This window comes from Dermacentor albipictus, chromosome 3, assembly GCF_038994185.2.
Source record: "Dermacentor albipictus isolate Rhodes 1998 colony chromosome 3, USDA_Dalb.pri_finalv2, whole genome shotgun sequence".
Classification (NCBI taxonomy): Eukaryota; Metazoa; Arthropoda; class Arachnida; order Ixodida; family Ixodidae; genus Dermacentor; species Dermacentor albipictus.
Genome location: NC_091823.1, coordinates 91,485,968 through 91,512,203, shown reverse-complemented (window position 1 = coordinate 91,512,203; position 26,236 = coordinate 91,485,968). Strand labels below are relative to the sequence as shown.

The 26,236-nt window shown below is 44.1% G+C and overlaps 1 protein-coding gene across 2 annotated transcripts in view; it reads left to right on the top strand.

The window, feature by feature from the left end:
- Nucleotides 1-26,236, top strand: part of LOC135902942 (centromere protein I-like) — a 100,074-nt gene that overhangs the window by 39,009 nt on the left and 34,829 nt on the right. For both annotated transcript variants that reach the window (XM_065433279.2, XM_065433277.2), the window contains exons 5-8: nucleotides 3,904-3,999; nucleotides 5,380-5,472; nucleotides 10,828-10,920; nucleotides 22,725-22,787. In XM_065433279.2, coding sequence (XP_065289351.2) covers nucleotides 3,904-3,999; nucleotides 5,380-5,472; nucleotides 10,828-10,920; nucleotides 22,725-22,787 — 345 coding nt within the window. The remainder of the gene's footprint in view (nucleotides 1-3,903; nucleotides 4,000-5,379; nucleotides 5,473-10,827; nucleotides 10,921-22,724; nucleotides 22,788-26,236) is intronic.

Here is a 26,236-nt window from a genome sequence, read left to right as displayed (position 1 = left end):
CACTCTACATTAGCCCTTTCTGTAGTGTTAACTGCATCACTCATAGTTTGAGCAGATCGGTCGTCACAGGCCGCTCGCTGCTCTTGCACGTATTCCGCAAGCAGCTCTTCTATTTCGGCGAAGCGGCCCTGCTTCAGTCCACTGAAACCCTTCCTTGTTGCTTTGCTGGCGAATATATTCTCCTTCTGTTTGCGTCAGTCCTGCACACAAATTTCGGGAACTTCGAACGCCCATGATGCGGCCCAATTTCCGTCCATCTCCGCGTACATGATAACTTTCCTTTTAAATGTGGCATCATGGTGGACTCGTCGTGTCTTCGCAGTCAGCGCTTCCATGCTGATTGAATAAACTCAGAAAACAGGAAGACAGGCAGCAGACTAGGTTACACCAGCGCCTGGTTACATGAACAACATGGAGGTGTGCATGTGGAGGAAGCTACGGCAGCTAGGCTAGAAGCGTGTACGAGGCGGCCATTTTTTGAATGCCGATGGTGGTATGGTAATGCGTATTTAGGGTCATACTCGATTCTAAAGCGAATGTAATTTTCGGACCCATCTTATTGTAAAAAAGTGCATGTTAGGTTCGACTAAATACAGTGCAGTCCACTTATAACGATACCACATATAACGATACATCAGTTATAATGATGGGTCGACATGAGAGTGTCATTTTATGCATTAGGTCTATGGGGAAAAAAACCATGTATATAACGATAGGTTATTCACCGCACATCAGATATAACGATCAAAATTTTGCCGTCTGGACGGCATTTTCCTTGCCAAATAATCGTAACATTTGCGTTGCTTAGTTCACTGAAACGAACAATGTCGAGACGAGGCGATGTTTACCTCCATAAGTTCGTATCTGCCGCCATTACCGTGCAGTGCGTCCCACCCCACCCATGCACCGGAGAATAGCCGAGTAGGCGCAGCGCGCCACAACATGGCGCCAGCTGCTTCATGCGCGTCGGCCACAGTCGCTCCGAAAGAGAGAGAAAGGAAAAAAAAGCAACAAACAAAGCGGCGCGGTGGCGCCCGTCCCGCGTCTCTCTCTCTCACTATAGCAGGCTGACACCACCGAAGCAGCGTGCAACCAACGGTTCAACCCAGTTCGAAGATGGCGCCGACAAAGCGCAAAGCTGTGTTACAGTGTACTAGAACGTATTCTAGTACACTGTAGCTGTGTCGCTTGACACGAAGACGGATATTTTGCAGGACTCTCGATGTGGCTCCAAGGTGAGCGCCCTTGTGAAGAAGTATGAGCTCACCCAGTTAACGATATCAACCATCTTGAAAACCGGGAGCACCGCGATTGTGAAGGCAGGAGCTATCAGCGGCCATGCCGATCAGTGGAAAAGGGTTAGAGACCTTTTGTACACCGATGTTGGAGGCGTTTTACCAGTGGTTCATCACCAATTGCTTCAGAAAGGGGGGCTTTGTGCATAAGGACGAACTTCCCCAACCCACTGAGACCAACATGGTGGAAGCCGCTGACAATACGGAGCTCTGGGAGCTTGTTCCTACTGGTGACACAGGTGGTGCATCGAAGGAGGAGTTTTTGACTGCAGACAGTGCTACCTCGTTCTGCGATGAGGTCACTGACGAGGCAATCGCCGAAGATATGCTGTCACGACAGACGGCAAAGTTGTGCAACAGTGGCGACGGCAGCAGCGACAGTGACAACAAGATTGACAGTGGCACCTTGACCCCGACCTCGATGTCCACGCAAAGTGCACTGTCGTCGATCGACTCCTTAATTGATTTTATGCATGCTAAAGGATTGCCGCCAGTGTTCGTGCAGCAGCTGGAATCCATGCACACCGCGGTTGTGAAGCTGAAGCTGCCACAAAAGCAACTGCAGATTTCTGACTATTTTGACGCACCTAACCCTTGACACGGTCATTGGCGCTAGAAATAAAGTGTTTTTCACGGCCTACTTTCTACATCATCTTTTCTTTAGAGCAAGTAGAGAATTCGAGTTCGGAGCTGCAAAGGTATATTCTGCGTTTTTTTTTAAATTTTTTTTAATAACTGCAGTCCAGATATAGCGATCATCGGTTATAACGATCATATTTTTCGTCCTTCTCGATATCGTTATAAGTGGACTGCACTGTATGGGAGTTGCAGAAAAATGAAGGCTGAAGCTCCATTTTATAAGTGTCAGGCATAAGCAACAGTGCTAGTAGGTCAGTGTCACATCGCTGATTTCAAGCTATCTTTTCGTCTTCTGGCCTTTTCTGTGTGGATGTGGCTCTAAAAACTCGCTAGATTTAATCTTTTGTTCTTTTAAAATGTATATAACCTTAGTTCATTAAAAAGTTGCAGCTTTTCTGAAAGGCGAAGCTATAAGAAGTAAGGTGAGTAGTTTTATCAGCCGTGTAAACTGCTGTAAACATTCCCCTGCTAACTAAATTAACTAGCATGGTGTCACACACATAGTACAGGCAAACATGAACACATCTTGCTCGATCACCTTGCTGTCGCATGCTGGGGACACGTGGGGACACTTGCTGTCAGAACACTCATGTAATGGAGCGGCAGCAATGGCAAACGAATTGTTCTTCATACTGCCTCTCGCTTCAGTGTGAACTAGGCGCACAAGGCTATCTTGGGTTGCCTACCTTTGGACCCAAGATAGGATGTGCGCGTGGCTGTGCTTAGCCACGCCATGTGCAGCCACGGCTGGAGTGAGTGAAGCGCACTAACTTGCCCCCCATCCCCTCCCCCACTCCTAGTCTGCACATATCTCTCCGCTCAGGTCCTTGCGCACGCGAGAAGATGGCATGCGTCCTCCCTGCCCTCCTCCCCTGTGCACGCAAGATCAGGGGTGCGATCTTGTACGCGTTCCAAAATAGAATGGAGGCGGTCCTTCCACCGAGCCGCACACAATTGGTCAATTTCAACCGTGACGAGTGCCATGACGTCAATTGTGACGTGATATCTGCTGTCAATTTCGTGTCGTCTGCTATCGGATGAAGGCAATGGAACAGACTGCCTATTTCGTGACGTAAAGAAAGGACCGCCTTCGTTCGATTTTGGGACGCGTACAAGATCGCACCCCAAGCCACCCTCCTGCTTAGCTCACCATTGCACGCTTTCCCTCGCATGTCCAGCATAGGGCATGCAGCTACGATTGTATGGTACTTCGACTATTTGGAACCTCATGGCGATGTCAATCGCGATCCCGGAAATGTGCCTGGAGTGTCCATATAATTGTTATCACAATAAAAAGTATATTAGGCTCTAGCAGATGATGTCAAAATTCATGATGTTATGGGCAGCTACTGTGGGAACTTCAAGCTGGCACGGCTAACCATCTTTGATTCTTGCACCTTTCCTGGCTCATGCACTCTTCATGCATAGTAAGACTAACGTTTTCTGTGTTCCAGAAGCGTAATTTACAAATATAGATAAACTTAGTACTACTAAGTAGTGCCCCTTTCACATTGTCTCTTGTGCTAAATCACAGAAATTATTTACAGAACAATCTAATATAATACAGTAAGTGGCAATATTACAGTGCAGTAATACCAGGCGATATTAGAAAGACTAGGCCGACTGGCCTGAGAGACTTCAAGACAGCATGGTATGATTAGCTATAGTCAGGCCATCCTTCCGTAGCGCAAGAGGACTTTCCTATATTATGCTTTAGAGAAGTCCAGCAACTATGAATGCACAGCTAAAGGTGCTGTACTTCGACAGGACTGGACCGAATATAGTATAATGTTAGAATGCACTTTCTCATTAGTCCTTGAAGCTTTTTAGCCTAAAAATATGAACACGCTGTCAGAGCCCAGATTCTACTGTGGTAAAGCATGCACTGTTGCATTCTCCTAACAACTTTTGAATGGAATGGTTTGTACTGTTAAGACTTTTCAATGTATGTGGTTCTGGTTTCCTGCAGTCCCGTGACGTTGTCAGTTTGATGCTTCTGCTGGCCTCAAAGAAGACTGCCACGCCGTTCACCATGTCCATGGTTTCTAAAGCATCAAAGAAAAAGGTGACAGTTTAGGTTGTCTTTCTTACATTGTTTCATTGGGTGACGGTCTGAATGACAGTTTCGTTGAACGGCTATGACTGAATGCACTGGCATCGATTAAAAATTGTAACCCGTATGGTCGTTTAATATATTAATTGGATTTGTGGATTTATGTACATAAGTGAAAGAAATCAAATCCAGTGATTTGTTACGATACATTCAATTTGAATAAAGAAAAGAAAATGTGTTATTTGAATCAGCAGTTGCCTTTATTATTACTTGAGACACACTGCAAATCGGCATTCAAGCATGTCAAACACAGTCAAAAAGTAAAAGGGGGTGGCATCTTTTTTTTGTTCTGCACCATGCCTGTGCCCTCATTCAAGCACTGAAGCAAAGGCATGTGTGTATGGCATATTTTCTTACCCTCCCCTCCCCACCCCCAGAAAAAGGCAAGATAATCAAAGTTATCTCCCCTATTTCTGGCCACGAAAACGCGCTGCTCATACGTATGCTAGAGAAACACTGAACATTTCGACAGATTTTGTCAAGTCTAGCACACATGAATGGGGGTGCAGGCAATTCAGTCCCACTTCCTTGCTGTTGAGCTGGTGAAGTGGGGCTGTCAACGACAGTGCTTGCCTGATTTTTGGACTAAAGAATTAGTAGCAATTCAACCTTCAATCAATTAATCAAGAGGTTAGTCCATCAGCTGCCCAGCCCTACTGGCATCATGTCCCAGCTTCTAGTGCCGAAAGGCAATGATAGCAGTCGCACTGCACATTGGCACACTCACCCCTCCCCCCATTTCCTACCAAACAAAGCCTGTTCTAGGTTATGGCATCCTCGAGCATTGGGCGTAGCGTAATGCCCTGGAAGGCAGTTGATGTGACAGACTGCTAGCTGCGCTTGCAACCAATGCTGAAGCTCAACCCCGGAGATGCCAAGACATGGCAGTGCGGGTACTTAGAAGGGTGATGGTTTGGGCTAGTTGGTTTTTCATTTTAGATTGTGTGGTGCAATGTGAAGGAGGGACAAGGGACGCTAGGGAAAAAACGATGTCACTTCTCGTTTTTTCCTTGCATCCCTTGTCCCTGCTGTACCACACAATCTAAAGTGTGGGTACACCAGTCTGAGGCAAAGTGAAAATGGCAACAAGGCTGCTCAGTTCCAAAACGGGAAATGGATGCACATTGTTGCCAGTGTTGGGACGCTGCAGTGCCCATACTTTGTCGTTTTAATAACTTTGATACTAGTACTGTGGATGCTTCATTGTTTCTTCTTCTTGTGTGCATTCTTCTTTGTGTGCAATTGACATTTTTTATTATTGCTATCTGCATTGTTCTGCAGCGCCATCTTTGCTCCTCTTACACTCTGATTGCCTGTGTTGCGACTTTTCAGCCTTCTGACGAGCTCCTGTACCTTGCCCATGTTCTTGAGAGGTGCGGCCCTGTTCAGGAAAGCCATGAGGCTGTCAAAGACGAGGTGAATGTGGTATGTCCTTTGCTTTTAAGCAAATCTTACGACGAGGGTACCACCATGAATATCCTCAGATACAGGATGTTCAGGGTAAATCTGACATATTTAGGTGAAAGACAAAAGGAGGCCATAAGCTCAGCAAAACAAAGTTGGTTGAATGCATAGAAAAGGGATATAAAGATGAAACAATGACAAAGTGACATCACTCAAAAAGGGCACCCTCAGCATCCACAACTGCCTTGAGGCAGCTCGAAAATCTGGCACATGCGACCTTCACGGTGTTCCGAGGGACAGCCGCAAAAGTTACCCGTATCTTATCAATCGACAGGTTCATGGTGCTACTGGCATTGCTGTTGGTTACCTGCTCAACTTCTCACCAGACATAATAATTTGTAGGGTTACAATCGGAGTAGTTCGGGGGCCAGATGTTGGGACCAGGGAAATCGTAAATGTTCTTGTCGTTTTCTCAGCAGTATGACAGGGAGCCAAGTCTTGTTGGTACATGTAAGTTCCTCTGGCAACTGCCCTTACCACCCAAGGTTTCACAACAGCGTACGGCGTCCTAGCATAGGTGCGTGTTCAAATTTAACTGTGAGTCCCCGAGGAAAGACATATGAAGCCACCACATTACCCTCTCTGGAGACTCATCCAAACACTATCACATTTTGGGGAAATTTGGTCTCCATGACATGTAGAACATAGAACTTTATCTTCAGCCACAGCTTCGTAGTCTCCATTGCACTTCTGCTGTTCATGTCGCATCGCTTTTGCAGCGTTCAAGGTGCACTGAAGGGCCACTCACCAGGCCCCATAGCAAATCTTTATTATATGCTGGAAGTTGTCACGCGTCCTCTATGGAGCGTTCTGCCACAAGAATGTTTAGAATTGGCTCATTAATAGCCGAGGTAGAAATATTTCAGTGTCGCGAACCCATGATTTCAGGAGATGAGCTTCACTGCAAACATAGACGCTCTCTCCACTTGCCCCGTCTACCCTCGGCAAGCGAAATTCCCTCCCTGTGTTCTCGCATACCGGACCTCGAGGATTGCGTGACGCATATGTCACGGGACCCGCCTTCATTTTTTTTTTCTCCTCGCTTTTTTGCAGCACGGCGCACTTCTGCTGAAGGCGTCGTGTGCGAGCTGTTGCGATTGTCTCGTTTCGTGCAGCACACGATTTTGCATGCGGTGCATGAGGACACTTGAATAGAGCTATAAGTCTTTGCTGTACGAATACTGAGGCAGACACAAGCGGATCACAGAGCATGATCCCTTGGTGGAACACGGTAAAAAATGACATAGTTTTGGTGTCTGCGCGTGTGAGTGCACGCTGTGGGAACAAGCAGACGAAATGGAAGTACATCTCTCTTGCTGCAGTGTGGAACAAAACAAAAACATGCAGACGTTCGGTTTGTGTGTTTTATTATTTCTAAGCTTTAATTCGTCTATGCTAGCAACATATTACACATATAACCAATGTTGGCTTGAATAATTCTCAGTCACTTGTCACCACGAACGATGTCGCAACACATGTATGTAGGTGTACTAGCATGTGTACGTGATCTCCCAGCTTGGAGTGCGGCAGCCGTGAAGAAAAGGGAAGATGGCGTTCGGTTTGAAATTTTCAGATCTTTACGCGGCGCGTAATGATATAGTACTTTGCAGACATGATCATTATCACGCACTGTGTGCTCTGTGCTTGTCAGCTCAAAATGACCAGACCTGGTGAGGGGCCGCCCTCTAAGCAACTGTTTTGATTGTGCAATTTGGCTGCCCGGCATGGATCATCATGATCTAGGTAACTCTTCTGTAATATTTTGGTGGCTTCTTTGCATCTATTGCAGTTACTTTTGATTTGATGGGCCTATCAGAAACAAAATAATAAAATTATGTGGGAATTAAAGCAATGTTGATATATGTGCCAGGCAGGGTAGGTATTCACCACAAGAATTGGGCAACAGGTTCTAGAAAAAATTAATTATAGTTCTTGCAAATGTCCACCAAACGAATGTACTTAGTGAATATACAATGTCTAGAGTGTTAAGATCCATTCAAATTGACTTGGTAAATAATCTTAGAAAAACATGCATTTTGTGCACACACATCAATCCTTTAAAGCACAATGTGAAGACCACCGATGCGAAGGCATCCATTGTTTCATCATGGTCGCAGGCCCAACATGTTGTACAACCAATTTCAGCCACTTACCTGTTGCTTTTAAGTATAGAAGTGCATTCTAGAAGGAGAAGGCCACTTTCAAAGAAACTTTCCTAACTTCAAAGTCGCTAAAATGTTGCCACTTGTTTTGTCACATTGCTAAAAAAGGGTTGCCAGTTGCTAAATAGAAAAATCAGTTGCTAAACACACAAGGAAGTTGCTAAATCTAGCGATAACATCTCTAAAATGGAAACACTGATCGTTTAGCCTTTGCTTAATGTTAGAACATCATTCGAGAAGTTCAGATGCAACACTAAACCTTGCTCTCACTTTCAATGTTTTGCCCTTAGGCAAAACTACCAATTTTTGTATTCTTTTGTTTTACAGTGAAAGCTCGTTAATTCGAACTTCAATAATTCGAATTTATGGATAATTCGAACTGTACGATTTGGTTCGGCCAAGCTCCACAGAAGTGTATGTATAAAAAAGTCCGTTAATTCGAACGCGAGAAGGTTCCCTCACGGATAATTCGAACTACGCTCGCCTGGCACACGGCCAGAGAAACGCGCCTACTGCCTACACACAAGGCTGTATTGCCTCCGAAACGGAGAGAACGGCGAGAGAAGGCAAAATCGGAAAAAAATCTAACCGACGCGGGGCCAGCCAGAAGGCAGCGGCAGCTGCCGCCTCTCCGTTCTAGGTAACCTCCGAGACTTCATGCCCGTTGCGAATCTCGGAGGCTTTGCAAATATTGTACAGCTGCTAATGTTGTGTGGAGATGGCACGGCAAGCGCCATCGTAACACAGTGAATCAAGTACGTCGCAGCTGCGCTTGCAATCAAGAACCAATGAATCAGGGCCTTCGCCACCTTCACATGTTCAGCGTCTTTGTCTTGGCAGTCTTCAGCGGTTCTGCACGTCTGTTTTCAGCTTAGGAGGTATCGGCCATCGCGATTCATTGTGATGGTGTTAAGCCTCGGCTAACGTTCGTTTCGGTGGACATCGGTAGTGTGGCACAGTCAGACCCAGAGCTTCGACTTCAAGATGGCGTGTGCCCGCGGCACACGCCATCTTTTTCTGACACGCCAAATTTCTGACATGCCCTACTGCTTCCAAATTGCAGTGTACTGTTGCTCTCCTTCACTTTCGTTAGTTCAAACTTTCGTTAATTCGAACTGAAGCGGCTTCCCCTTGCGGTTCGAATTAACGAGCTTTTACTGTACTATACAAACACTTAGCTGTGTCACATGGAGCCACGTGATTAAACCCCTTGCCTTTGCTTTTACTTCTCTTTCTCTCTCTCCCACTGTGCAGCAATTTAGGTTCATATGTATTGCAGTAAAGCCTCATTATTTCGTAAAATAAGATAACTTGGGCTCTTTTTCTGGTCCCTGTAGGCATATGCGTTATTTAATGCTATCAAACTCTCGTTAATATAGACGTGTCTGGCCGGCGAGCACTGCGAATTTGCAACACAAAAGAGCAATAACGGCTCTGGCATCCAACTGAAACGAAGCAGTGGAGTCCGAATTGCATAGTAATAAACAGAAATCGTACATTAATGACAGCCCCACCAAAACACTGTGCTCATTTATTTGTGCCCTTAAAGCCTTTATTCTTCCTTTCACCGCCACGCATAACCCCGCGCGATCGTGGATGGCGCAGCCGCCATCCACGATCGCGTCTGTAGCAACCAGTGTTTCGTCTGCAGCTGTTGTGGCTACATCGCAGTTAATAGACAATCTGTTGAACAGCTCACTGGCGAAAACTAATTGCTAATTGCACAGTAGTGATAGGCATGTCTCGGGTGAAGGCACATCCCACGGCTGCACTGCAAGAGCCAATCGGTCACGAGATGAGAATTGCAGCTTCGACATTGCTTCTGTAGAAAATATAAACAAGATTTGTTCGTTCACTCAACAAATAAAAGCATGTTGGCGAAGTAAGCACTTGTTTATTGTTTTCTTGATACCCTCGATAATTCGGCATTCACTTAGTTCAGACATGTTTTTCTGTCCTGTGAAATCCGAATTAATTAGATTTTACTTTAGCAGTGCCTGTTTCGTATGTTTATAATTCAGGAGCCGTGCAAATAACCATGTGGAATTTAAATCATGCACTTCATTCACATTATGATGTACTTCATGTGAATGTGCGCTTCATAGTCATGCATTTTCCTGAGTAATATACTTTGCATTTTTCTGCTAGTACCTTTGTTAACCCTTCGATAGGGGTGGCTGTATGTGTGCGGAAACAAAAATAGTATACACCGAATGGGGGTTGATGGAAACATACAGCGGGAATGGCACACTTCAAATTTCTACCGCATTGCAGGGAGGCAGAGTTCAGGAGATGTACCATTTCTTGTGTAGCGAAGAACGTTTAATCTTGCGTTTCTATCTGGTGCACAGAAAACATGTTTAAAAATCTCATTTCATGTTTGTTTACTTTTGGGACTGGGATGAGTGTGACGTTTCGTCATCTTGATATATGGCTGTGAAGTTTGTCTGTCAGCCATTCTCGAGGTCTGCAGAGAGTGACTTGTATCTCTTGTTGCATTTCACTAAAGAAGTAAAGCTGGGGTCTTACTAGCATTACTGCATTACTAGCATTACATAGTTTACTGCTAGGCGCTTGCATGCATGCAGCCATCTTGTAATGGCTGCACATGATGCCTGTTTTTCTACAAATTATTCCTGCATTGCTTCTTGAAAGTCAGTCTAGGAACTGAGAAGCTGACCAAGATTGCTGCACAAGAGCTCATTTTTGTTAAAGAACTACCTGTGACTGCCTTAATTTCAGAACCAGAATCTTGGTTCGAGATGGTGCTTGCTGGTTTCTGTTTTTAGCACTAAAACCACGAGTCTCTGATACAGCTGCTGCCTTCTTTTACACCTCAGAAATGGGTTTCCTGTGCGACTGAAGTATTGGCTAAATGCATTTTTTGTAGTTTATGACGAAATACGTAGGTTGTTTTGTAGCTCTCAAGTTAACAGTAAAAGAGCTGAAACCCCTGAGAGGTGTATTTCGCAGCAAGAATTAGGCTTTCATATGGCTGAAAACTTATTGTTTGATGTGCTGCGTACAAAAAGTGTAGTATGTTAATTTATTTTTTCCTATTTGAGTTTCACTTTGTGCTGGCGCTAGTGCACTACTGCCTCAGCTGACACGAGATACAATGACCTGCCTTGCATATTTGCTTTTCTCTGTTCAGAAGCTGGATGCTGTTGGGTCACAGTGGGAAGCACACATGCATAAGCTGCAACAGGAGCTGTTTGGAAGAGTCAGGCATCCCTACCATGCGAAGGTGTCACCTTTACGCTTCTTTTTATTTTGTTTTTGTTTTTTTAATTGTCCATCCTGCTGCATGAACTTTCTGCTTGATTTGCAGTTTGTTTGACGATGCCATGAGGCACATTTTTATGTGTAGACCTTAACAGGGTCGCAAAATTGACTTGTCTCATTTAGTCATGAATTATAGACTATGCAAATTAACAAAAATAATACAAAGGTAGATTTACATGCATCTGTGGGGAAAAAAAGTATTACAAAAAAAAAGAAACATTGCAGTAATAAGCGTTCAGCTCTCTTGAGCGATATTACTTAGTTTGTGGAGTGTAAATGCTTAGAGTTCAATCTGATTTTAGGTTTCTGTAAGGGGTGTACAAATACCAAATATTAGATTTCAAATCAAATATTGAATCAAATAAAGAAAGGATAGCCAAATATGGAATCGAATATTAAATATAAAAAAAATGTTACATCAAGCTTTATGCTTACAAATTTTGTGCAAGAAAACATGATGCTGCACCTGCTCAGGAGTTTACTCAGATTATGTGACAAGAATGTTGCTAGCTATCAGGAACTTGGGTATCTAGGAATGGAGATGTATTGTTTACTCTTATCAAAGGGAATACCAAGTTAGCATGCCAGTACTGATAACAACTCAGTTCATATGTGATGGTTTGGAAAAATATTTTTTTATCAATAGAATCTCTGTCAAATAGAATCAAGGGCATTTTTCCTTTTGAACGTGAAGAAATAGAGGGATATGTTGCCCTGAATACCAGTGAGGTTTTCACTTTAAGAGTGAGCCATAACCGGGCCTAATGACAATCTTCGATATCTTAAAAAGTTTCGCTTTTCAGTTTTCTTCCAGAAAACAAGGGTTTTTCCATCTTTATCGCGGGTGGTTTCATTAGGCTATTGTCAGCTCGTTAAGGCCAATCTGCAAGACAGATAAAAGCGGGGGCCGTGCATCACGTGACTCGCCACCGCATCACGCAGTCATTGTCATAGCATCGGTTGACTGTGGTCAGCACCAATGATTATGAGCATCGCATTTACACTTTCAGGTTCAGCATCATTTGCTGCCTGTTATATGTTCTCAAATCAAGAGGACCATGGCAAATCCTGGCAACACTCCGCACCCCTTCGTTCCATTTGCATCCATACATACCATTAATGCGCGTGATTTTCGATGGTCTCTGAAACCCGGCCACTAAAAGTGCCCTGCAGGTGCTTGCTGTGCTGGAGCTGCTTCTCGCAGCTCTTTACGTGCTGTAAAGCTTTTGTTTGGTGCTTGTGCTGCTCACGCAGCGGAGGCCCACACACTAGCTTCATCTTAGTGCCTTTATCTTTAGGTTCACTTGAATTGGTGACTGCAGACTAGATATGGAATCTGATAGTGGCTTCGTGAAAGAGGATGCACCGTTGCGCATCCCTCTTTCTATGTCATCATCATCCCTCATCACACCATTATGTCCTCATTCCCCCTCCCCCTGTGTAGAGTAGCAGGCTAGAGTGCGTTAGATCAGGCCGACCTCTCTGCCTTCTTTCAAATAAATTATCTCCCTCTCATCTACCGTCCGTGTAAACGGCGTCTGCAGCTGGGAAGTCAGTGCGCAAGTCATATGACATTTTCCAGCCCACCTTGTATATCCAATGCTAGTCTTGTTATGGGTTGCCGAGGGGCTGTCGTACATTGTCTTTGCAAAGATGGTGGCTGTGAACAACTGTCTGCCCACACACTCGCTTTCATCGGCGAGGCGGTTTGTTGGCTTTCTGAGTGCCGTATGACAGCCGCGAATAGATTTGCATTGAACCAATGTGAAACCCTAACTTTGGTTGCCGACGCTTGATGATGTGCCACTCTGATTGTGCCTAATGTACTAGACAATGGTGTGGCTGTGGTGAAAATTGGCTGTCGGCCAGTGTGATAATGGGTAGCAAGCCATTTCGGAAAGCTCGGTGCTAATACATTCCAATGGGTTGCTCATCAGTGATCGGCTGTGAGATCATGCATACGGCCTGGCTAGACTGACGGCCGTTAAGTGCCTGTGATGCAGGCTCTTTTTCTTTAATTGTTGCAGATGGTTCTCCGAGGCAGAGCCTCTGAGAACTCAATTGAGGACAATGCTATTTCTTCCAAAATGCGCACGACACTTTAATGCAACAAACGAAAATAAACACATAAAATAACTATAATAAACATAAAAAGTAAATAAATAACACATAAACACATAAAATAACCACTCAATGAAAAACTCATGACCAGAAATAAAATACAATAAGAAATATAAGAATAGCCGCAGCACTCGAGTTAGGGGCAGATTATGAGTGTGAGTGCATGCAACAGTTCGACACGGACAGGCGGAAATGAGGCGGCGAAGGAAGTGGCGTTGGTCTCGCCACAATGTCGATGTAGTTGACTGATGAGCCAACGACCAGAGCACAGTTCCAGCTTGGAGAGAGGGGACACAGGCGGCGTCTCAGCTGGGCAGCTGGGTGCAAACTCCGGCCCATAGCCCCACTGCTCACAGTCTGCGAGCGGGCACAGAAATTTGCCGGCCACGGGTAGCCATCCATGCTCAGTAGGAGTAGTGACGCCTGGGAACGGGATGGCTGGAGGCCTCGTTCATGTGAAGCCCTGAAGGCTCGGGTCCGGAAATACGGTGGTCTGTCTTCAGCTCCGGGTCTGGTGGACGATCTTCACCCCTGCGTCGCTTCCTCAAGCTCTCCCCCTCTTCCACCAGCACGCCTAGTTTTTCTGCCAATCTGGCGAATTTGCCTTTTCCTGATTGTCCCTTGGGAACTATGTGCACTTTCCCTATTGGGTCAGTTTCCTTTTTATCTTTTTGCACCACGCGTTCTTGTGCTTGACGCTCCTAGATGTCGTCTTCCATTAAGTACTGGATTTGCCTCCGAACGTACGCCCTTTGTCAGTCTCTTCTTTTCTTATCCTTCCACAACACTATATTCGTGCACTTCATACACCACAGCATCGTACGAGATAGTCTGCGTGCCTTACGGTGGCTAATAGAACCAATTTTCGCACATGCATTCGCGCTTTCCATGCGCACTGCTTTTGCTGTACCCTCTGTCGGCATTGCGTTAATCATTTCAAATGGTATTGTCGATCTGGGTGAACCTTGTAGCACTGATAAAAATTGTGTGTCATGGAAAAGATGTGCACGTCAAAGCACCAAGCATGGCTGAGTCTTTTATTGGCCATTTGAAAAATAGAAAAGTCGAATAGTAAATATTGAACTCGCAAATCGAATTATTCGGACATTTGCTATTCAATTCTAAATCGAATATTGAGTATTCACACACCCCTAGTTTTCGTGAATGCTTATCTCTTTCACAGAAATTGAAAACTGGTAAAAGTTGTTCATCTTTGTTGTCAGAAGTATTCACTGACAGTTATTTGTGATTTGTGTGAACTCGTGCAGAAAAAGCAGTTTCAATATTTCTTTCAGATTGTTGCAACTCATTTCTATAGTATCCTTCTTTTTCACTATTTTGGGGAGCCAATGTTGCCCTAAAAAATTTTTATTTCTACGGCAGTGCCGTACCTTGCAGAACAAGCTCAAAGGGATCCTGCATCACCTTTTCTATTGTTTCTCAAGATTTAGAACGTATTGTAGTGAGTGCTATGCATTGAAATGTATTCCCACAAAAATGTTTGAGAAGGACTTAGTAATAATGGAGCATGAAGACCACAATGTCCACGTTCCCCATAACTCCATAACATAATGTTTACTGTCTACTGGGGCAGCGCGAAAAGTAGAGCCCTTCCATGGCTCTGAGAAGAGGTTTATTGGCGGCTCCTTATGCAAAAGCGCAGCGATCGGGAACGGCGAGACAGCCTGAAGCACTGTCCAAAAAGGCGACAGTAATCAACAGCGCGAGTGGAGCCGAGCCGCGCGTTGGCGATGCGGCTGTGCCGCGAGGCGCGCCTTCTTCTTCACAATCTCCCCCCGGACAAAAAGAGCCGTCCTGGCGCCTTAAGAATCGGGAGGTAAAGGGTCGTGGTAGGGCTTGAGACGCGGGACGTGGACAATGTCACGTCCACGCCGGCGCAAGTCTTCAGGTGGTGACAGTGGTTCAATTAGAAAATTCACCAGAGATGTTTGCTCCAAGACTCGGTAAGGCTCTTCGAATTTCGGGATGAGTTTCGAGGAAAGCCCCGGAGTCTGGAAAGAGACAGACAACCACACAAGAACGCCTGGAGCGTAGGTGGTGTTTGGAAGCATGTCGGTGCGGTTTTCTTTCTGGCGCTGCTGTTGCTCTGCCGTAAAGGAGCGCGCTAGCTGGCGGCATTCTTCGGCTTGTCGGGCGACGTCGGACACAGGTAGACACTCGGAGGCGTTAGAACGGTATGGAAAGAGCGTGTCGATGGTATGCGTAGGGTCGCGGCCATACAGGAGGAAGAAAGGTGAAAATGCCGTAGCGGCCTGGATCGCGGTGTTGTACGCGAAAGTGATGAATGGAGGGATGCGGTCCCAGTTACCATGATCAGATGCCACGTACATCGACAGCATGTCGGCAAGTGTGCGGTTAAATCGCTCTGTGAGCCCGTTAGTCTGGGGATGGTATGCCGTGCTTGCCCAATGAATAATACGGCATTCCAAGAGCAAACTTTCGACGACTTCGAAGGGGAAGGCGCGACCTCGATCGCTGAGGAGTTCTCGAGGTGCGCCGTGTCGAAGCACGAAGCGATGTGGGACGAAAAAGGCTACATCCCGCACTGTAGCACTTGGTAACGCAGCAGTTTCGGCGTAGCGTGTCAAATGGTCAACAGCAACTACAATCCATCGATTGCCGTCTGGCGTCATAAGAAGCGGGCCGTATAAGTCAATGCCCACGCGATCGAAGGGTGTGGCAGGGCACGGGAGTGGCTGCAAGGCACCAGACGGGCGTAAAGGCGGCGGTTTGCAGCGTTGACAGTCAAGACAGCACCGAACAAACTTTTGTACAGAATTGTACATGTCGCGTCAGTAGTAGCGGTGGCGATTTCGTTCGTGCGTCTTGAAGACTCCGGCATGGCCACACTGTGGATCGTCGTGGAAAGCGGCACATATTTGTGATCTTAAGCTGCACTGAATCACCAGAAGCCACTGACGGCCTTCAGGAGAGTAATTGCGTTGGTGGAGCAGCTGGTCACGAATGGCAAAATGAACTGCTTGGCGTCGAAGGGTTCGGGATACAGGGATGGTCGATGATCCAGATAGATAGTGGACTAGAGGCGTTTCTTTCCCACTTTAGTAAAAGTGCTCACAACCGAACCGTTAATAGTAACTGGTTACTTTACAAGCAAAAAATACTTTCGCTCATGGAAACATATGTCCCGCTGATCTGTATTCGCGGAGATGCTGATAAGCACTGGTTTTCTAACGGCCTTCGACGGTTGTTAAGGAAAAAAAAACGACTTTTTCGGGCTGCCAAAAATTCTGCCTCTGCTTCAAAATGGGACAAGTACTTTGAATGCCTCCGGGATTATACAAATCTTTTGAGGCATTCCAAAAAGAAATTTTTCCATAAAGACTTGCAAAACATTATTCGGAATAACCCTAAAAAGTTCTGGAACATCCTGTTGCCAAACCGAAACTCGCCTCAAAATATAATCTTGCACGACCAAGATGGCTCGCACGTCGCCGCAGAAGACTGCGCAGATGTCATGAACACTTACTTTTCTTCAGTTTTTACACGGGAACCAGTGCTAAACGTACCCAGCTATCCCAGTCATAATTTCAGCCAGATGCCTCCAATTTCCATTTCAGTCGAAGGCATAGCTAAACTCATTGATAACTTGAAGCCATCAAGCGCTCCCGGGCCGGATGACATAACTACCAAGATACTAAAAGGTACAAGAGATATTTCATGCCAGATATTACAAATAATTTTCAGTCAATCACTTTCAAGTTCAGCAATTCCAAATGACTGGACAATAAGTAAGGTTGTCCCGGTTTTCAAGGCTGGTGACCGCTCTGATCCATCAAACTATCGACCAATTTCATTAACATGTATTGCTTGTAAAATGCTCGAACACATCATATACTCACAAGTCTCCTCTCACCTGGACAGGAACTCCTTCTTTTTTACCAAACAACATGGATTCCGCTCTGGATTTTCGTGCGATACCCAGCTTTTCGAGTTTACTACCGACCTTCACCTGAACTTAGATTCATCTTTTCAAACTGATGTCATCTACCTGGATTTCTCTAAGGCCTTTGACCGGGTTCCACATCAACGTCTTATTGCTAAACTCTCCTCTCTCTCTCTGGATCCCTTAATATTGTCATGGATTTCTTGCTTCCTCTCAGACCGCACCCAGTTTACTGTTATCGGCAACCACCGCTCCAAAACCTACAAAGTCATTTCAGGCGTACCGCAAGGCTCTGTCCTTGGACCACTCTTATTTTTAGTCTTTATCAACGACCTTCCTACAAATATCTCCTCCACAATTCGCCTTTTCGCTGACGATTGCGTTCTTTATCGTCGCATAACTACCGCCTCTGACCAGAGACTCCTCCAGAAAGACCTTGATATAATAGAAACTTGGTGCACCACCTGGCTGATGAATCTAAACATATCCAAATGCAAGAGCATGCAAGTATCTCGAAAGCTTTCCACCTTTAACTTTTCATACTCGTTAAACTCCACTGCCATATCACGTGTTGAATCGTACCGATACTTAGGTGTTGTTATCACTGACAAACTCAACTGGTCTGAACACATCACGAAATTAGTGGCAGAGACATCCAAAACACTTGGTTTCATTAAGCGTGCCCTTTCTTTATCCCCCAGTTATATCAGAAAACTCGCCTATGAGGCGTACGTTAGGCCGAAACTTGAATATGCCAGCTCAATATGGAGTCCTCACCAACAATATCTAATCGAATCACTCGAAAGCATTCAGAATCGGGCTGCTCGTTTCATCGTTTCTGAATATAATAGACGGGTTAGCATTAGTGCCATTAAATCATCCATTAATCTTGAATCGTTAGCTCATCGAAGGAAAATTTCACGGCTATGCCTGTTTCAAAATCTATACTATAATCGCCCTGACCTGAGAACCACCCTTTTAGTGCCACCCATACGGACATCACGACGTCTTTTCAATTCTATGAGTGTACAACGCATAACTGGTTCGACAAACACATTTAATAAGTCTTTCTTACCATTGGCGATTGAAGAATGGAACTCGATTCCAGAACCATTAGTCAATGAACGTGACAACTCAAAATTCAGGCAGCTCATATCGGCTCACTTTGCCAAATAATCTCATAATCGGTAAACATTTCCTGCTTTTCTCATATATCCAACGCGTATATCACTTTGTGGTTCTTCCTTAAGATGGGACATAACATATATGTCACATTTTCTGCTTTGACTTGTGTGTATATATATGTATATTGAATTGCATTTTTGTATTGAATTGAATATTGTATTGAATTGAATTTTATATTGAATTGTATTGCAACCTTTTTATTCAATTGCAAACATATGCGGAGCTCAACTGCTTGCGTGTTCTTTGCGTCTTTGCCTTCAACCACGGTTCCATAACAATGTATAACGTTACTTTGCCTGTCTGTCTTTTTATTTCGCTTTATAATTATATGACCACGTGAATACTTCTCTTGTTAACCCCCCCCTTATGTAATGCCCAATAGGGCCCTTAAGGGATAATAAATGATGATGATGATAAATGATGAAAAGAGAAGCGATCCATGGGTCACGACGTTGTGCGGTGGCAAAGGAGTCCATGTCGAGAGATGACATGGAGTGTGCGGAAGTTGTTCCGCAGGCCGAGTCTGGAGGTAAAGGTGAACGAGACAGGGCATCTGCGTCGGAGTGTGTTCGCCCACTGCGGTATACGACGCGAATATCGTACTCCTGGATGCGTAACGCCCAATGGGCTAGGCAGCCAGTGGGATCTTTCAAGTTGGCAAGCCAACAAAGCGCGTGGTCCCAACCGCACTTTTGCTGGTGTTCTTTGCGGCTAAAATAACCTTTCTCTTGAAAGCAGCCGAGTACTGTTTTTATCATCATCATCATCACCTATTATTCCCTTAAGGGTCCCTTCAGGGACATTACATAAGGGGGGGGAGACAGCGATGGGAAAGTGCCATACATCAGCTCAAAAAAAGAAAGCAAAGAAAAAATGCAAACAAAGGTAACAGAAAAATAAATAATAAACTGTAGAAAACATCAGGTATAAACAGAACAATCAAAATACCTCAAACAGAGTAGCAATAAATAAAAAGAAGAGTGTACACGTAAATGTAAAACACGCTAAACATAAGTGGCAAAAAAGAAGAGAAAGAAAAATAGGCGATGGCACAAGCAAGTCGGATTGCTGGGAGAGGAAACGTGAGGAAAAGTGGCTATTTTGGGTTGAAATGGTCTGATAGTAACTGTCTAAATTTGGAGGGATTTGACTCTAAAACCACGGCTTCGGGAAGATTGTTCCGTTCTTTTATGGCAATGGGGAGGAAGGATTTGTTGAAGGCGTTGGAAGAACCATGCAAACACTGTATGCTAAGGGAGTTAAACAAATGGTGAGATGAGCATAACGGAGCATGTAATAAGTTCTTGTGCAGTGCATAAAGTATAATTTATGAAAAAGACAGAGCATTGCAAGTTTCCGGCGGAGTGCTAGAGGTTCGAGTCCGAGAGACAATTTCATGTCAGTAACGCTGTTCCAGGGTGAGTACTGGGAAGCTATGAAGCAGGCTGCCCGGTTCTGAATGGCTTCGAGCGACTGAATCAAGTAAACCTGGTGAGGGTTCCATATGGCTGAGGCATATACTCCATTTTAGAGCGGACGTATGTTTCGTATGCTAGTTGCCTGATGGATGAAGGGGACATAGCCAGAGATCTTCGGATGAAATCAAATGTTTTGGAAATGTTAGCACAAAGTTTCGTGATATGGTCCACCTAAGTTAGCTTGTTAGTTACTTCGACTCCCAGGGACCTGTATGAGTTTGTTACTGATAACGCCGTGGAGTTCAGCGAGTACGGGAAAAGGGTAGTGGAACGTTTACGTGAGATGTGCATGCATCTACATTTTGAAATATTACGCTGCATAAGCCAGTCAGAACACCATTTCTGGATTTTGTTTAGGTCGTCTTGATATGAATCCTGGTCGGTATTATCGAAGATGCGGCGATAAATGACGCAATCGTCCGCAAAAAGAGGGACAGATGATGAAATCCCAGATGGCAGGTCATTGATGAAAATTGGGAAGAGAAGCGAAGCAAGAACGGAATTCTGGGGAACTCCAGAGATAACGTCGGTAGTTTCAGACGCATGACTGGCGATGACGGTGAACTGTAAGCGGTTAGTGAAAAAGCAGCAAATCCAGGATAAGATAAGATGGTCGAGTGATAAGCATGCAAGTTTACACAATAGACGTTAATGAGGAATGCGGTCAAATTCTTTTGAAAAATCTAAGTAAATGACGTCTGTTTGGAATGAAGAATCTAAATTAAGGTGAAGATTGGTTGTAAATTCGAAAAGTTGGGTTTCGCATGAGAAGCCTGCCCTGAAACCATGTTGTTTTGGAAAGAAGAAAGAATTGTGATCGAGGTGATTCGCAATATGGGAGTAGAGTATATGTTCGAAGAGCTTGCATGAGATGCATGGTAATGAAATGGGACTATAATTAGAGGGGTCAGCACTGTCGCCGCTCTTAAAAATTGGCACAACCTTGCTTGATTTCCAGTCATCCGGAATTTGACTGTTATTGAGGGACTGGGCGAAGACGAGTTGCAGGATTTGGCTTGTGAAATGTTTCGTGCCTTTAAGTATTTTAGCAGGAATGTTATCAGGTCCGGGTGAAGTGGACGGCTTGAGGTTATTTGAAATTCCCTCAGATGTGATGGTTACGGGTGGCATTGGAATAAAATTTAAGCTTGGTAAAGTACTAATGCTCCTATCCGCTGGCTCGTGGGTGAAAACTGAGGTGAAGTAGGAATTCATCGTGTCTGATCGCTCGTAAAGCGGAACGTCTGTGCCGTCTTGTCTTTTTAAGGATGTTATAGGAGCTGCTCTAGTTGGGCTGTAGCAAATTCCAAAATTTTTTGGGGTTAACATGCAATATTTCTAGAAGATTGTGACTGTAGAATTTTCTTTTTGGACGACAGCAATAATCTAGTGTATGCGCAAAGGATGCTGAAGTATTTTCCCCATTTTACGGGTGATCCAGAGTTCTTGGCATTACGGAAGAGGTGCTTCTTTTTTCGTGATAGCTTACGCAGCGAGTTAGAATACCATGGCTTTGTGGCATACCCGCGGATGCAGATGAGTGGGACGTAGGCGTCTATGAGCGATAATATTTTGTGCTTAAATAGACACCAATTTTAGTTCACGGATCTTGTAGCCACGGATGCATGAAAGGTGGTGAAAAAGTGTTCGAGGTCGGAGTTTATGCTCGCGAAGTCAGCTTTACTGTAATCACTGATGTATTTGATGGATGGTTGACGGGGGGGAGACTTCAATCATCATGTTAAAGAGCAAGAGATTGTGATCACTCAGCCCACTGCAACATGAAAAGGATTGAATTAGCTCAGGACTGGAAACAAGAATGAGGTCAAGAATATTTGATCCTTGTGTTGGCTTGTTTACTGCTTGGAAAAGGTTTGAAGTGAAAACCATTTCAAGGAAATCTTTAGATTGGCGAGATGACGCAGTAAGAGCCTCCCATTCGATGTCCGGGCAGTTAAAATCACCGCAAAGTATTAGATTGGCATGAGGAAATCGGGATTGCAAGTCTTGAACTACAGAGTGAAGGTCCGTAATAAAAGAATGATCCATGTCAGGTGCTCGATAACATACAATTAGTATATTGGTACAAGAGGGAAGGCAAATTTTCAGACACATTGTTTCACTGTGGCCGTTTATCTCGAGTAAAGTGGAGAATGAGTGGACAAGAGCAAGAATGCCGCCTCCCCGGCGATCTACTCGATCTCGCCTGTAGATATGAAAGGATCGGTTGCTGTGGAGCAATTCTGAATCGTTACTATCAGGTGTTAGCCAAGATTCAGTAAATAAAGCGATGTCAGTTCTATGATCTTTGAGGACGGCCTCAACTATTTCTTTTTTTGGCAGTTAGCTTCTTATATTTGTCAGTAGGACAGAAATTTTGTTAGTTTTAGCTGTGCGCAGGCATTCTGACAGCTGAACCTGTGCCAGGGAAGTGTCGCATGGTACTTGCGTTAACCGCTATGAATGAAGTTTTACAACGGAATCTGTTTCGGTGTTGTAAGTGAAAAGTTTTCCCCCGATAACCAACTTATCAAAGGGGATCTGAAATGAGGCGTTAGTTAGTTGGCCATAAGAAAAAAGCTTTTTTCGGGCTAGCCGAACTTTAGCTGAGTAATCCTCACGAACTGAGAATGGGGTTTTATGGTCCGGACATCTTGGTGCTTCAATGCAGGATAAACAAGATGCACTTCACGAAGCATGGTTTGCACGTGTGCTGCCAAGGTGCAAAGTCAACAATAAACAATGCTATAGTGACGCAGCAATAATGAAGCCAAGCCGTAGCAATGCAGCAATAACGAAGTCAAGCCATAGCCACGCAGCAATAATGAAACGAAAACTTCTAGCCCAAATTTCTGACTGAACTTTTTGTTCGGATCCGCATATAGTATGAGGCGAAACTTTGGGTCGCTAATAATAGTAAAAAAAACTCGTATTATATGTGGGTTATTATGGTAATTCATTATGTGGACGGGCTTGCTTTGCGAGGCATTCTTTCTGTGGGATAGAAACGGAGTATAGACAGGCAGTGCAAGTTTTTTTGTCTCATTGTTCTTGCAGGAGCTGGGAGTGCGGTGTGTTGGCATCAACACCAGCAGTAAGCAGCTTCTGGAAGCCTTCGAGGTATGCTTCTACTAAGATATTGCATACTACTCAATGAGTGGTTTTTAGTGATACTGGTGAAGTACCCCCCTCCTCCCTTCGTTTTTTTCCCTCGCATTTTAAACAACAGCTGCACTCGAGCAAAAATGCAGCGTTCTTGTTTCTGCATATAGGGTGTGTCTCCTCCCATATTGGGACCTAAGAGAAATACAGCTCCGTCATGATTTATGGTACTGGCGCAGCTTAATTTAAAAGTTATTCTAAGCAAGACAGAAGTTCATAAACATGTAACCTTAAAGGGAATAAGTATTTCTAAAACAAAAAAAATGTTCCAGCAGAATTTCTCATTCGACCACAGTTAATCACCTGAAAAGTAATATTCTGCAAGTTTAGCACATGTTTATTTGGGCTTTCAGCTTATTTGACTATGTTGATTTGCTCCTATGGTTGCCTGTAAATTTCTGTGTCAAAAATTGTTCTTGCTTCTTTTTTTTGCTTGTAGTGTAGATTGCAAGAGCACTTGTAAACAGCATGCAATGTAACATGCATCAACAGTGTCTTCATCTAGGTTCCTACTGCTGCTCATAACAACAGGCGTTGAGGGAGGGGGGAAGTGGTAGGGTATGTCTCACCTTTGCCTGTGTGCGTGCAAGCTCTGACGTTATGCAGGGTCGGGCCTCATATTATTTCCACACCAGTTTGCTTCATTCAATTGTGGAAAAATGTCCTACTGTGAACGCTTCTACACTTGCATAAAACTGTCTTTAAAGGGGCCCTGCAACACTTCTTTATCAATATCGAGAAATGCATTTGACATTAAAATATACCTGGTACAGTAAACCTTCAATAAATTCAATTCTGATAGGTATCTCAAAATATTGATTAGTTCATAACGTTTTTCAGCCATGGTTCCAACCTGTGTTTTCACCTCTATTCTCGAAAAGCTTTTGCAGCTGATTCTGGATATCACAAAATCTCAATTTCGAAATTACAATTAAAGCTAAATACATAACTAAGTCTGTAAAATCTGCAATTTGCTTCATTATATCAGAATTTTGTTCAATTGAAGTTTGATCTTTTATGCAAATAAGTGGTTGTCAATGACTTTTTCTTACATTGAAGGGGCTGCAAAATTTTCTGAATTATTGTGCAGTTGTAAAAAGGAAATATGAAGAAGAAAAAAATCATTTTGTTGAATTTGAGAGTCGGCGATAAAAGATACGGTTTCATGCTGCGTCGACGATACCGTATTTATTCGAATCTAGGCCGATAGTTTTTTTTATTCTAAACTCTAGGGTCTGCTTAGATTCGAGGATTTAAAAAAAACCACGCCAGTTTTTCATTGAAACTGCTAAATATGGTGCATAGCTAGCACCATCTAGAAAAATCAGTATCGCGGACGCTACTAGCCCTGCCAGTAGCCAACCGTACACAAGCAAGGTCGCCATTTTGACCTGTGTCGTGTCGGCCGTATCAGTGCAGTGTACTAGAATAGGGGCGGCGTGTTCACGAAGCGCTCTCCGTTGAGGCGCTTCATGTAGATAGCATGAGATGGCGCTGTAGGACCATGGACTGTTAAGAAGGCCATAAAGAAACGTCGAGAAGCCTCCAGGGAACACAGGTATTCCAAAAGTAAGGGAGAAACTGAAGCAGAAGTAGAGGGAAAATGGGTAAAACTACATAAAATGCAGAAGGGAAGCATCCTATTTGATCAACGAGAAAATCAAGATAAAAGGGTCCCAATGGCTGTCAGAAGTAAGCAATAAAAAAGGTAGACAGCTAGGAAATTCTGGCAACATCTGAACTCCTTGGGTAATGGGACAAGCCTAGAGCAGAGGCGTGTAATAACAGCTCAAGGTACTCGGTTAGAAGGAGAAGATGCAATGGAGCATATAGGCACCACGATGAGGGAAAAATTTACAGAACAGAGAAATGGTACATGCAGTATGTCAGAGAGAGATAGCCCGGTCAATTCACTGCTTTTGCTTGGACAAAGAGAGTGGGAAAGGGCCGAGAAGAGGGTACCAAGTAGCCTATTGACAGGCCTGGATGGTATTCCAATTATGGTAATAAAGAAATTGGGCCCGAAATCTAGGAAAGCATTAAGGGAGGTGGTGAGAAAAATTCAAATGGATGGTAAAGTACCTGATCATGATTAAATCAATAATTGAGGAATTGAAAAGTTATAATTGCCCTGCACAAGGTACTACTGGTAACAAAATCACTTCCAGTGCTTGTCGAATGGGTGTCGCAGTGCTACAGCTCTGTGCTCTCACTTAGAAAGCAATGGTTCTGACATCTTATTAACAGCAATTTGGCTTAACTCAGACGTTGCTGATCACAAAGTTTTATTTGACACTGAGGATTACATCATTCACTGGAATGATCGGACCAATAGAAGGGGTGGTGGCATCCTAGTTGCCATTAAAAAACAGATCGAACATTTTCATGTTAATGTTTCGTTCCCACTGGAAATCTTGTGGGTTTGTATTCCTTCACAGGCGCACAAGTGCCTACTTGGGGCATGTTACAAAGCGCCAGATCATACGAGCTCGTTCATTTCAGACTTGACCGATAACCTTAGTGCACTTAAATGGAAATTCCAAACAGCTCATATCTACCTTTTGGGCGACTTCAACTATCCTGACATCGACTGAAAAAACCTTAACGTCCTGTTCTACCGACTCTAATGAATTCATAGAGCTTATTCTAGATTTCTCATTTGTCCAGATAGTAAATCACTAGATAGATAGTAAATCAACCTACCTGCAGTGATAACATCTTGGATTTGATCCTTACGACTGCTCCCGAGTTTATCAGCCCAGTGTCTTTTAATGAAGGATTTAGTGACCATCTGCTTCTCGAATTCACAATTACTACGTCTTTTTATCAGCGCACCACAAGGCCCAAACAAATCTTAGATTATAAAAAAGGAGGCTACGATGCCATCAACCTCGGTTTAGAAAACTTTTGTCGCACATATATTCCTACTTTTTCTGGCAGACCGGTCAACAAAAACGGGACTTTATTTAAAGAAAAATGAACTGAGCTTGTTTACTTTTACATACTGCGAATTTCCTTCTGGGTTAATATATCAAAGCCTTGGTTTCACAGGTCATTGCACACGCTAAAGAACAAAAAGAAACGTTTATTTAGGAAAGCAAAACAATTAAGAACCCCACAACCATGGCTTACCCACAAAGCAGCTGAACAAAAATACTGTCAAGCTGTACTCAAAGCAATACACACATTCTATTCATGTGATCTTCAATCTGTTATCAAGAATAACCCGTCAAAATTCTGGAAGACCATATCACCGAAAAAATAAGGCTGCTCATATCTCACTACAAGACGACATCGGGGTGCCCATAAGTAAACAAGAGTGCCCGTTTGTTTTTAACACTTTCTTTAGATCTGTGTTTACTCAAGAAGGCCATTCCAGTATCCCACTGCTAACCGATGTCCACTAT